The 12,978-nt window shown below is 52.4% G+C and overlaps 6 protein-coding genes across 6 annotated transcripts; 2 read left to right on the forward strand and 4 right to left on the reverse strand.

Annotated features, from left to right (window-relative positions):
- Positions 1-792: 792 nt before the first annotated feature.
- On the reverse strand, positions 793-1,729 carry LTS14_003694 (uncharacterized protein; the record flags this gene model as incomplete). The annotated part of the gene is made up of 3 exons (XM_064836397.1): positions 793-1,001; positions 1,056-1,297; positions 1,353-1,729. The coding sequence occupies 3 exons, from the start codon at positions 1,727-1,729 to the stop codon at positions 793-795; spliced, it is 828 nt and encodes a 275-aa protein (XP_064695788.1).
- Positions 1,730-3,515: 1,786 nt separating this feature from the next.
- LTS14_003695 (uncharacterized protein) lies at positions 3,516-4,558 on the reverse strand (the record flags this gene model as incomplete). Its single annotated transcript, XM_064836398.1, has 2 exons — positions 3,516-3,666; positions 3,777-4,558. 2 exons carry the CDS (start codon positions 4,556-4,558, stop codon positions 3,516-3,518), a joined length of 933 nt encoding a protein of 310 aa, XP_064695789.1.
- Positions 4,559-4,998: 440 nt separating this feature from the next.
- Positions 4,999-7,204, reverse strand: AGC1 (mitochondrial aspartate-glutamate transporter agc1; the record flags this gene model as incomplete). The annotated part of the gene is made up of 2 exons (XM_064836399.1): positions 4,999-6,969; positions 7,025-7,204. The coding sequence occupies 2 exons, from the start codon at positions 7,202-7,204 to the stop codon at positions 4,999-5,001; spliced, it is 2,151 nt and encodes a 716-aa protein (XP_064695790.1).
- Positions 7,205-8,119: 915 nt separating this feature from the next.
- On the forward strand, positions 8,120-9,406 carry LTS14_003697 (uncharacterized protein; the record flags this gene model as incomplete). The annotated part of the gene is made up of 1 exon (XM_064836400.1): positions 8,120-9,406. The coding sequence occupies one exon, from the start codon at positions 8,120-8,122 to the stop codon at positions 9,404-9,406; it is 1,287 nt and encodes a 428-aa protein (XP_064695791.1).
- Positions 9,407-10,194: 788 nt separating this feature from the next.
- LTS14_003698 (uncharacterized protein) lies at positions 10,195-11,217 on the forward strand (the record flags this gene model as incomplete). The annotated part of the gene is made up of 3 exons (XM_064836401.1): positions 10,195-10,316; positions 10,368-10,390; positions 10,505-11,217. 3 exons carry the CDS (start codon positions 10,195-10,197, stop codon positions 11,215-11,217), a joined length of 858 nt encoding a protein of 285 aa, XP_064695792.1.
- Positions 11,218-11,246: 29 nt separating this feature from the next.
- On the reverse strand, positions 11,247-12,671 carry QRI7 (Mitochondrial tRNAs modification protein; the record flags this gene model as incomplete). The annotated part of the gene is made up of 1 exon (XM_064836402.1): positions 11,247-12,671. One exon carries the CDS (start codon positions 12,669-12,671, stop codon positions 11,247-11,249), a length of 1,425 nt encoding a protein of 474 aa, XP_064695793.1.
- Positions 12,672-12,978: the final 307 nt, after the last annotated feature.

The raw sequence follows: 12,978 nt of genomic DNA on the forward strand, positions 1-12,978 counted from the left end.
TTGACGAGGATGTTGACGTGCTACCCGTAGAAGAAGATGTACTCGTCGAAGTGCTACTCGAAGAAGGAGTACTAGTCGAACTGCTACTCGTGGCCGAAGAAATGGTTGAGGTAACGACGACGGACTGCAGTCTTGTTAGACTCTGCTACAAATCTCCAAACGCAACAAGAAGACGTACTGTAGTAGTTGTTGTGGGTACGGAGCTCGTGACCGTGATGGTCTATTGATGGTCAGTATCTTCAACAGGGCCCCGATGGCCAAGCCAAGGCAGGTTGCTTTATCTCATGTTAGAAGGAAAGGTGACATACCGTTGTGCTGATTGTGGTTGACGTAGGTAGCGGGTTGATTGTGCTCGAGGTAGATGATGTGCTGCTTGTGCTTGAGGTAGGTATTGTGCTAGTAACGGTGACGGACTAGATCAAATTAGAATCCGATCCAATGCATATGTGCATTTCCATAAGTACTCACAAGCGTAGTGGTGGTTGACCGGGAGCTCGTGGCGGTGGTCTATGCGAGGTTAGCCAGGTACTTGGTACGACCTGCGGGATATCTTACAGTAGTTGTGATGACAGTTGTCGAAGTCATCTGTGGCGAGCTTGTCTGCCTGGTGTTAGCATCTCCCCAACATCCCACACCACGCCTGCCATGATCGATATCCCCGAAGCATATTGGAGGCGAGATGAGGCCCAGAGAAGCACTCACACTTGTGCTGCTACTACTTGTGGTCGTAGTAGTCGTAGTTCTGAGACACGTCAGCGCCCTGAGCAACCATCATTCAGGACCATGTTCAGCTTACGTGGTAGGAGGAGCAATGGTCGCAATAGCAAGCATTGAGCTTGACACGACGGAAACCTGACTCATGACAATAGCGCCCTTGTTGTTGCATTGTCCATTGCCCTGGGTGGTCGACTGTTCGGCTCCACCATAGCCGTAGTCGATGCCATTACAAGTTGCACCAGAAGCCGTGTCACAGGTAGCGAAGCAACCGCCAGCGTTGGGACCTTGGGGTTGATGTCAGTGTAGTCCAACTCCACTACAGGTGTGAGAATACTGACCTCCCCGAACGTTACTACTGGGTCCAATGTTTGATCCACCATCGAACCCGCAGAGGACGTAGTAGGTATGTGCGTATGCATCATTGTAGTATGATCCGTTGTACGATGGGCAGGGGAACTGGACGGTGTTCTGTTGGATCAGATAAGCTGAGCCGTAGTTGGGATAGGATCCAGCCACGACGCTATAGGAGTTCGTCGACGATTGGGCCAAAAGCGAGCCTTGAGTGCCACCATAGTAGTTGCTGGGAGGGTCGCATCAGCACTGTTTGCAGTATCACGTGTATCCAGGAAACCTACAAGCATACTCCTGTCCCCGTGCTACCACTTGTGGTGGTGCCGTAGAATGTGAAAGCAATACAGTTGACACGTTGTGCGCAGCCATTAAAGCAGGCTTGCATACCAATACCAGTGGTCGTTTCGTAGTAAGGGCTGGGATCGTAGTAGTTGGACCCGGAGAAACCTTGTCCACAAGACACTTCCCAGAAGTTTCCAAACACATCCTCGAAAACACCACCGTTGGCGTTGCTCCCGCCTGAGCTACATGCACCATTGGGGATCGACCAGGCCGTTGTGGGTGTGAAAGTGGGTGCGGCCGACAATGTGGTGCTGGACTGCGCAGAGGCCAAGGTCACCCATAGCCCAGCCACAAAGGCCAGAAGACCGAAGCGCCTCATACTCTTGAATACTCTCTTGCTGCTGCTCTGCTAGTATGTGTATGTTCTGAAACCGAACAATTGAAGCCGGAGATTAGATGCAGTATAGCGAGTGCCTTCAATGTTCGGTTTGATATTCGTATGTATGCGCAGAGGTCTCAGGTGAGATGATAGCGAATGTGTACAGAAGCATGTGGCGCGCAAATGTGTTGCCAAGAGACAATAATCATACTGCGAAAGATGCTTGCCAATTGGCAAGGGGACGTCTTGTTGACACCGCGTTGTGCTGGAATGCAGTTCATCAGTCGAGTCGATTGGAATGTACTTCTAGACGCCATTTGCGCTGGTAGACAGGTCCGCTACACATGGAGGTATCATGCTGGTGCTTGGATAGCATAGCTATGTGATACAATTAGCTGATAGTGCCAATTCAATTAGTGAGGAGTCGAGGTTGCATGCATATACCGATAGGGGCGGTCGTAGAATACTACCATACAATTAATTCATTTCTGGCATGGGATAAGCCGAGATTGGGCGCTAGTCACGTGTAGGAACAATACTCCCCGTCCAGAGCAATGGCAAGCCTCGCCCTGGGGTCCACAGAAGGGCAGCTCAATTTTGGGAGGGCCGTCATACGCATGTGCAGGTTACTTTCCTTCCGCGTCCGAGTACTATCCACCCTCCTCCCTTCATCCGACTGCTCCTTGAACGTCAAGTCGGGAAACTCGGCAGGCATGATACGTCTCGGCTCCGACCCAGGCACAAGAGCATACTTCCTGAAATCTGTCACTCGCGTAGGAAGTCCTCGTCCAGAACACAGCGGCCATTGATACTCCCAGGGCCTACTTTGACGATAGCCAGGAGAGCGTCAGAGAATATGGTGGGTCTCCGAAGCTCGCTGCGAGCTGTATTTGGGCCTTGGGTTGCTGCTGAGTCAACGACCTGACCACAATCAGTCAGTAAACCAAACTACACAGCCTAGAGCCTGCACACACTCGTACCACCCTCCAGGATTAACCCTCTACATCAATTGAAATCTCTTCGTTGGAGTCTGTTCCACGCTCGGCCACCATATAGCTCCAGAATTGTAGACGAGCAGGTCCAGTCGTCTATGTTTCTGCATGGCTGGTTTGACATGACCATATCTTGGATGTTGTCATAGTCTCGGGGATCCAGTGCCAAAGCCAGAGCCACGCCGTCTGCTTCTGTAATCTCACGGCCGACAGTAGTGATGGTGCTCTTCTGACGATCGGGATCCGGTGGGAATGGTGTACACTTGCTGGCGTCCGAGATGATCTTCGCTGCAACGACGACTGTGACCTCTATCAGCTTGAATCGTAGCTTAATCTCCAAGTGCACACCCCCTTGAATCCATTCTTAGCGACATCAAAGGCCACCCGCCGTCCAATACCACGCGATGCGCCAACGACAATCATGACCTGTTCTTCAGCAATCATTGGAGCAAGTGAGAAAGATGAGAGAGATATCGCGCAAACCTGTGTCGTGTATCTACATGCCGTCTATATCGTCTTGAACGTCCGTCATTTCATCTCTATCGTGTATCGTGAGCTTACCATTCACTTCTTGGTCTCCGAGGTGCCGAAGCAGATGCTCTGGTGCTCGAAAATCTCATCAGTGAAACCGCCTCACTCGCATCTTTGAGGCCTGTGCACTGAAACATATATCTCGAATGGGACCGGCCTATTTGTGAACATGCCAGTTCCGGAGCAGAGAGCCGGAAGATAGCATGAGGTTGGCAGAGTAAAGTTCGTCTCGGTCGTCCAGTCGTCTGATGCCTTCCCTCCGATCAATCCACATCATCGTCACCATCCTGACCACCAGCAGCACCTTCCTTCTCCCCAGGATCATCACTCTCACCACTGACATCGTCCTTCGGCACCAACGTGAACACCAGTACCATGAGCGGCTGATCCGTCTTCCGGTTCTTCATAACATATCTAAGCGAATGTGAGCTTGCACACAAGTCAGAACCACAACATCGCCAGTCCAGAAAGCAAAGCAAGGTAACAAGTTCAAAGCAGTAGCAGGGGAGGGATGCTTGACTTACCGAAGCGGCTGCCCATCCCAGTAGCTAATTATTGGAATAGTGATCCCAGGGATGACCGCAAACCCAGGCAACCTCAGAGCGAAATCATTGAAATCCAAATAAGGATTGAAGAAATCGTTCTCGTAACTCCTTCCCTTCTCAAATTTGAAGTCCTTCAGATGCTGTTCCGTCAAAAAGAACTTCTTCCTCGCCGCCCCATCATCCGGGATCTTAAACTCATGCCTGTAGTCCTCTCCATCTCCATCGCCACCTTCGTGTAATATCTGTGGTGAGTCCGATGATGTGTTGGCTCGCTCTTCTTCCAGCTTCTCTTGTGCTTTATCGTCTTTTGGTCCCACGCGCCAAACGTTCATAGAACTCAGTAGCGGCCCGTAAAGGTATGGTTCATCCGCATGCACATCAGCGTATAAGCCCGGATCTATGAACCATTTCACGATGTTGAATGCCTGTTGGAAGCCAGGAGGTAGTTTGTCTCTTATCGGGTGATCGAAGTCGTTTCCAAATACCAAGTCATTCCCGTTCATATCCTCCTTTGGTGTGAAGCTGAATTGAACACTGTAGAGATCATGTTGATGTGGTGGTTGGGAGAAGTAGGGGCTTGTCTTTTGAGTTGAGAGCTTGCCAGTGGCATCGAGACCACGGAAATTTTGGATGCGGACGGTGAGGTTTGCAGTCAGGTGGTTGGATATGATTCGAGTGTGTTCCTCGCTATTGATCGAGATCGGTTTTTGATTTTCGTAGTCGGGACCAGCCGTGACCTTGAGCATGTATTTGTCGGCCATAGTCGTGGTCACTTGTCAGCTGTTCGGACGATCAGCTTGTAAGTGTAAGTGCGGGTGTGTAGGGCGATGGTATGGCAAGTGAAAGGGAAGGCGCGACTTTTTCGCGACCCGCTGCGTCATCGCTGGAAGGAGAAGGAAGGCACATGTTCATATGATCTACCATACATATAAATATATCATGACGATGCACTGCAACCACAAGTCATCTGAAGGATAAAAACACGTACATATAAGGCACCCCATTGCTATATGTACTGTGCTATACTAAGCCAAGCCAAGCTCAACCACCCAATGCCTTGCCCGCCCAGATAGAAACGATGCGCATATAAGGCGTCCCATCGCACAATCTATGCGCCTCGAAGCGCCGATACCGCTATGCAGGTTCAATACCACCCTTCTGCATGCTGTTGTACAGAATCGTTACTCTACACACACCCCATCTAAGCCTTAGGATCTGCCGACGCCGCCCCGACAGAGTTGCGCAACGGCGCCATCCAGCTGCTAGTCCTGTTGGCCGCTTCGGCAGACAACTTCGGCCTGCCGAAACCGATATCGAGGTCGAGAATGATTTTCAGGGCATTTCTGCTGCGAAGGTAGGGTAGAGGTGCTTTCGCTTCTTGTAGACCAGTCGCCGGCTCGATGCTGCCTCGTGGTCCGAGCTCCTTCTCTGCAGGATGTTCACCAGGTAGTGGAAGCAGACCTTGAAGGACTTCGTAGCCCGCAAGAGTGAACCCGAACTGTGGCGAGGATCTCAGGATACGTGCTGGGCCGCCCTTGAAAAAAGCTTTGGGTCCCTCTTCTTTCATGATCTGGCGAGCTGCGTCACGGATACCAGTGTATGATACCTCGCCCTTTCGTGCCTCCACTTGTAGACGGGTCTTGATGACATCGCAAGGTGTGGTGAGGTAGGCAGCTGGCATACCAGCAATAGCACCTGCTGTGAGAAGTTGTAGAATTCCGAGCTTCTTCGTTGGCGACTCGCCGAAGTAGTCGCGCTTTAGGTGAGCATAGGTTGGGAAGTAGATTGCAGAGAAAGGAGCGTCGCGAAGCATACAAGCCATGGCTCCCTTGTACAATCCGACCAGACCAAGATGGCGCACGATCCACATCGCGGAACGCTTGGTAATCGTTTCGCCTTCTCGTGCTGCTGCTTTCATAGCCTCGCCTTGGACTTGTAGTCTAATCTTGACGATCTCGAGCGGGTTCGTGAAGACGACTTGACATGTTCCAGCCGTCGCACCAGCCAGGATCTCGGCTGACAATGGGATATTGCCAGTCTTGATGTCAGTGTATTTGCCTCTTACCAGGTCGTTGATAGTAAGCTTGATAGCCTTCTCAGGCGCCACACCAACTAGTTGCGGCAGCACACCAGAGTACAGACCTCGGAAGCCTTCGTTGCGGATGACTTTCGTGAAGCAGTCCCAGCTGTTCTTATACAGCATTTGACCGACACGAGCGCCACGCTGGTTTTGCATTCGAGTCTTGACCAAGTCGATAGGGTAGACCATGAAAGCACCGAAAGCACCTGCTATCGCACCCAAACCGAAGTGATGCGCCGAGACGAGGATGTCATGAGCAAGCGTTTTCGATGATGCGACCGCCTTCTCAGCAGTACCAGTAATACCCTTCTGCCCAATGTCTGCTCCAGTGTGATGCCAGCTCGCATCCAGAACACGTGCGAAGTCTGTGATGCCCAGTCTGCCAGATGGTTGATCCAGAGACGCAAAGTGGAACAGAATATCCACTTCCATGGGTGTGAAAAGCGTAAATCGTGTAATCCTTGCCGCCTCATTCAAGAAATCCACGCGTGTAATCTTGCCATCGTCTGACTTGCCAATCGCATTACGAATGACGAGCTCGACCAGATCCATCTCCTTAATAACGTTCTGGAAAGCGCGTACGTTTGCGTAGCTGATCTTCGAGCCTGGGCTGATGTTGCATAGGGTGGGTAGGTTTTCTAGGAGGTGGTCCGAGAGTTTGTGTGATGCCGTCTCTTGAATGATGCGCTGGAAGTTCTCTGGCTCAATATAACCATCTCCGTTGCTGTCGAAGTGAAGGAAAGCTTGCCGCACGCGCTCGCCTTGTAGACCACGCAGTAGTTGTGCGAATTGTGGGTATGTCATCGAGTGCCTGTGCTTCTTACCGCCTAGGTACAGCGTCGCCCAGTCGCTGTCCCAGTTGAAGGGTATACTGTCGCTCTTCTTATTGCGCGCATAGCTCTCCTTGAAGCTGTTGAAGTCCACCTGACCTGTCGATGGATCGGAGAAGAGGCGGAAAGCGATCTCATACTCGGCGTCCGGTTTGGCGAGGAGGTTGTTGAAGACGGTCCAATCTTGCAGACTGATGCGCCCTTCCCGCCTCCGGTCGGCAATGTTGAAGAGGATCGAGTACTGTTCGCGCTTGATCTTGTGCTGTTGGATGATGTGAGTGAATGAATGCCGGTGGTTAGCGAGGACCAATACGTACGTAGTCTTCTCCTTCTGGCGCAATGGCATCCACGAAATGCTTCTCACCCATATACCACTCATCTGACTCTTCATCCTTCACGGCATTCTGCATGAACTCGCCCCTCATCGTCGCCGACAACCCCGGCTCATCCTCCGTCCCCACCAGCGTCTCCTTGACCGATTCCACCACTGTTGCCATGATGCCTTGCCTGTGAAACTGCAATGCTGCGGTACTTACACACCTAAAGTCATTCGCGTCCCACAATTATTGATACTGTTCTCCGGGGATAACTCGCGTGTCGCGCCGTTGCGTGCACTGACGGATTAATGAGCAATGCGGCTCCACACTGGCGCGAAGTGTTGCGGAGATGGCGGAGATGAGGTTAGAGGTGAGTGAATGTATGTCAAGTGAGTGTGGGTCGTTACATTTACAGGGGCACCATCGACGGCATTGGGAGGTTTCTCAATCTCAACATCGAAAGAGAGAGTTTTGGGTTGACGAAAGCTCGAAAACTATTACGCTAGCTTCGGGAGTGCCTTGCCGAACCCGACGGTCGGTAATGGTGGCTCGAGACGAGGCAGAGCAACTATCATATTACATGTAGGTACGATGCCAGCCTCTGCTTACCTGGACATCTTGTGACCATCAGATACCGCAATATCGTGCTCTAGACCGTACGAGTGGCGTAGTTTGGGACCGTGCCGTCCTTACTTTCTGGCGAGGCCAAGCATAATTTGCGAAACGAATTATGCCACACCGCGCCTGGCGCGAACTGCGGACCATAAGGATCGTATAATAAATCAGAAAGCAACGAACATGTCTGAGCCATTGTCACAGCAGAGTGGTTCACATGCCCTCACCGACGAGGAAAGTTAGTAATTTTTGATCTCAAATGGACAAGGTGAGGTTGAGGGCCTGACTTCTCCGTAGTCCCTTCCCAAGCAACGACATGGCTCTTTCCCTCTTCGTCATAAAGTATGTTCAATGGACGCGTCCTAGGCAGACGCGCCGACACCCTGGGACATACATCTCGTTTCCCACCTTTTCCTTCATTCTCTACACTCACAGCTCAACAAGACGAGGACTGTACAATCCAGCGCTCCCCTCGCCAACATGACAAAACGCGAAGCAAAGTCAACGAAGGCATCCGCTCCAGCTCCACCCGAGCAGAAGAAAAGGACAGGCTTCCTCGATCTTCCAGCTGAGCTTCGCCTTCAGATCTATGGCTACCTTCTGCCCGACATCCCGTCAGCGACGTGGAGGAAAAGTGCCCTGCGTACTGATGGCACAGCCTCTTCAACAAACTTCATGGCCACTTGCAAACAAGTCCATGGAGAAGCAGCTGAGCTGCTGTATCCTGGTCATGCTCGTGTCACGATCCGAGTGCCTGGGTCTCGATCGACAGTCGCTTTCGTGGAGCTCTTCAACAAGAAGGTCGAGATAGGAGAAGCCATGGAAGCGAATGTATTTCAGGCCCTCCGCCAAGCCAGAAGCCTGTCGGTGACCGTCCGTACGGCCTCTAATCCGCACGCTGTTTGCGTCGCCCAAGATCTACTGTTTGAGGTTCTGCGCCCTGTTTCTGGTACACTGAATCAGCGCCTGCAAAGCTTGGGACTTGATGCAATCATTCACAGGTCTTCCGGATCCGATTTCGCCCTCAGGGTTGATGACGAATGGATTGATGATTACGTCCGTCGTGGCTCGATGCACGAGTTCAACGGGATCAAAGCAGGAGATCTCACACGTGCGCATTCTGCTGCTTTCCTGACAGACCCATTCCGTAACGCTCGGAACCTGAAAAGTGGTGGTAAGAAAGGTTATTACTGGATGATGTTTCCAGGTCAGACTGGAGGTGCCTGGCGCGAAGTGTCTCGCAGAGTTCGCACTGCTGTCCAGTGCGAAGACCTCACGGACCTTGTTGACTTTGAGCTTTTCTCCCGATACTTCGCCACATGTCGAGCACTCCTGTGCAGCGTCCAGCCCCTGCTCACTACGACAGCAGACAAAACGAGTCTTGAGAAACAGCATGATCTACTGTCATCTGCACGGATCATGGGTGATGTCGGGAAATTCTATGCGCACCACAGCACGCTTGTCACTTTTCTGAATGACGTAGTCAGCAAGGTCAATCTCTCGAATACTGAGACGGAGATACAAGCGCGTGAGGTCACACATTTGATCGTCGAGCTGGAGGCTAGACTGCCTGATGCTGATGTTGACACTTCCGAATTCGGGTACAACAAGGGAAATGCCGATCTCGCGGCATGGCAAGCAGGCTCTGGTGAAAGGAGGAAGGCGAAGGCAGAGAGGAAGAAGCGTAAGCGCGAGAAGGCCGACGAAGGAGATCAGCGCGGTGGCAAAAAGGGGCGTCGTGCCGGCGGAGGCTGGAACGAAGTTTGAAGACCGGGAACTGTGCTGTGGCGTGAGCATCTGTGCGGAACGTGGGACGTGGTCTTCAGCTCATGGTCGTCAATGAGCTTTCTTGGACGGAACATGCGTCACGACGGGGGGGTGCGCCTGAGAGCATCGCATTTGCCTTGCACGTTGAGCGGCAGGCACAGCGTCGTCGTCTCTGCTCAGCATCAACAATGGCGGTCGTTTGTCGTCGCCTGCTCAACACGACTGCGACTTGTGTTACCTCTTCCCTTGATCTTAGCTCCTGTGTCAGATACACGAGGCTAGCTCGCTTGATAGTTCACGGAATCCAATACCAGTTCACCAAGCACATCATCGTTGGTGGCACATAACATCGAAGATATGCAACCACAACAACGATCTCCAGCATGCGATCCATCAACCCGTCAAGCGCACGATGCTTCTGTTCTCACCATCCGAAATGTCCCATGCCTCAAGCCTGTCAAGAAGACATTATAGGGACAGGAAGTGTAGTACAACAATGTAGACAGAGGCGGATGGGCGCAAAATGTGAAGGACATGTGGCTTGAGGATTGTTTCGATCATGCTCGAGGTAGTAGCATACTGCACTGTTCATTCGACCTTCGCGTGTGCTTATGCAGCACATAACATCAACAAGCCCTATACGGTACCTGCGACTTGTCAGATGACGTCGCGGTCCGCTATCGGAGGCATAAATGCACGTATATGTTCGACGATTGTACGTGACCTGGGCGGGTCGATAGACTTTCTGACGGCTACCTGAAACAGAGTTCAGCTGATCAGCAGCCAAGATGGCTACGTCCTCGCCACTTGCGACGGTCGGCATATTGTCCATCGGCGACATGGGCGTCGGCATAGCTCGATTGCTGATAGCCAACAGCTACCGTTGCATAACGAATGCCTCGGACAGGAGGTGAGGCCTTGTAAAGTTTCAGTGATTTACTTGCAACTGATGACTCTGTAGCGAAGCAACCCAAGCTAGAGCCCGTAAGAACGGCGTCGATCTTGTGGCCAGCGATGTCGAGCTCTGAAATACCGCCGACTATGTTCTTTCGATCGTCCCGCCGCGAGATGCGCATGGAACGGCTCGTCGGATAGTAGACGCAGCCACGAACTCTGCCTTCAAGACGCGAAGTCGTCCTTTGTACTTCATCGATCTCAATGCTGTCAGCCCCAAGACCGCCCGCGAAGTGAACAACCTACTCAGCAGCTCAGCTCCAAATGTGCGGCTCATCGATGGCGGCATCATTGGTGGTCCACCTAATCGCGAAGAAGATGGTACTTGGAGTCAGCCAAGCATACCGGTGTCCGGACCGCACAAGCTGCATGAAGCAGAAGCCAATGGTGAGCATCTGGCCAAGACACTTAACGTCAAGCACGTCAACGACAGTATTGGCTCTGCGACCGGTCTGAAAATGTGCTTTGCGTCGCTTTCGAAAGGCTTCACAGCTCTGGCGATCGAGTCGTTTACGACTGCGCACAATCTCGGCGTGACGGACCAGCTCAGAGCACATCTGGAAGAATTCAATCCCATGGCTGCCAAAACGGCCGAGCGAGGACTAGTCAGTATGCCACCCAAGGCGTATCGCTGGATACATGAGATGGACCAGATTGCCGAGACTTTCGAGGCCGATGGCGGGTTTGATTCGAACGAGTCCATCTTCAGGCCAATCGCGAGGGTATATGAGCTCGTTGCTGATGGTACCGAGCTTGGCAAGGAGAAGACAGAGGATCGTAAGCGTGGCAAGACCGCCGATGATGTGGCGGCATTGATGAGCGAAGGCACTTCGAGGCGGAAACAGAAGACAGAGTAGCGCCTTGCAGCTTCATCAATGTCTCCTTCTCATTCCTGGGCCCCACTCTCTTGTTGCGCGTTGATCCAGCCTGCGACACCGAGAATCCCGCCATCGGACGCAGTAGCATCCATAGACCATCGTCGGATTGGATCGACATCAAGCTCGGACTTCCATCCAGCTTCGTACATTTCAATACCAGCCCATGCAATCATAAGTGCATTATCGGTCGCCAGCTCAATAGGCGGAAAAGCTAGTCGCAAATGCTGATATCCATGTGTGTCCAGAATCGTGCGAAACACATGCTGAATGTACTTGTTTGCTGCGACGCCACCAGATACGACCAGAGTATCGCCTTGCCAACCCTTCCCAGCTGGCGATGCCAGGAATAGCATTAAACGAGACCCAAGATGCTCAAAAGCGACACGTTGGACCTCGCGAGCCAGAGTCTGCCGCTCTCGTAGACACATATGTCCTCCCTCTGCTCGGGCAGCCACCAGACGCTCGATACCGGAAAGCAGACCAGCGAAAGAGAACTCCATCCTTTTAGACTCACCACCTTTTCGCTCTACCAATGGTGGGGTCAGAGACCAGCCCCATCTTGTCACACGACGGTCCATGAAGCCTTGTTGCGTTCCAGGTGCAGCATAATCGTATCGTGGCTCACGACTGTCCAGAGAGAGCTTTGCCTTTGGCCCATCCGCCTTCGCTGCCTCGGCGAGGTCATCGCTGCCGTCCCTCACCATAGTGTGAAATGCAAACTTCTCAAGAGCACCACCATATGGTGACACGAGTAGGTGAGCAGGTAACATGGCCCGAGCAGCCTTGTCCAGCAGTTCGCCAAGCGCTATATCGTGGGTCTCAGCGAGCGCGCTATGTTGGACAAGACCTTTGGATTCAAGGAGCATAGTGTGGCCGCCACTGACCAGCAAGCTCAAGAAGGGAAACTCTGGCTTGAGTGTACCAGCCTGCTCCACGGTATTGGGCAAGCGCGATGGTCTTGCATCTGCTTCGTGATCATCCCATAGCTCCTGATTTATCTGCGCAGCTACTAGTCTCGGTGTTAATGCATGGGCCTGCATATGATGTACGGCAACCAAGGGCACGCCCAACGCAACTGCAAGGCCCTTCGCAGTATCAAGACCAACAGACAGATTACTTCGCATTCCTGGACCCCGTGTCACAGCAACAATGATGTCCTTGTATTCGGGCCAGACCCTGCCTGCATATGGTGCACCACTTGCCTGCCGTTCCTCTTGAGGGCGCGAGTCCAAGCCTACCATATCCGCCGGCCAGGCATTATGATCACGCTGCTGCTGCTCGCGCTCTACACAACGATCACGCACATATTTCATACCCTGCCGCAGCAGAGGAGCTAGGTTCGCACGATGCGAGTCCAGTGCTACGAGCGGGTGTATACCCTGATACGCATTCGTGTTCGCCGTGATCCTCTTGTGGAACAGGGTCTTCACCATGGGCACTGAGTATTGCCTCTTGGATATACTCTTCAAGACTTTTGTGTATCGCACGACCGCAACAGAGGTGTCATCGCAGGATGTCTCGATCGCTATGACAAGATAGTCGCGGTGGAGCCTGCGACGATATCCTTCTGTTTGCTGTCCGGGTTGACGCCATGGTGATGTAGATGATAGGCTTCGCGAAGGAGAAAGAGGAGATCGTTGGTGGATGGAACAGAGCTCTTTCAAGGCACACCGCGAACGCAAGATCATGCCGTCAGGAGTGTAATCATGAACGGAGGTAATGCACGATCGCAAGTAACGC

The sequence above is a fragment of the Recurvomyces mirabilis genome (genome assembly GCF_035927965.1).
Source record: "Recurvomyces mirabilis strain CCFEE 5264 chromosome Unknown scaffold_8, whole genome shotgun sequence".
NCBI classification, from domain to species: Eukaryota; Fungi; Ascomycota; class Dothideomycetes; order Mycosphaerellales; family Teratosphaeriaceae; genus Recurvomyces; species Recurvomyces mirabilis.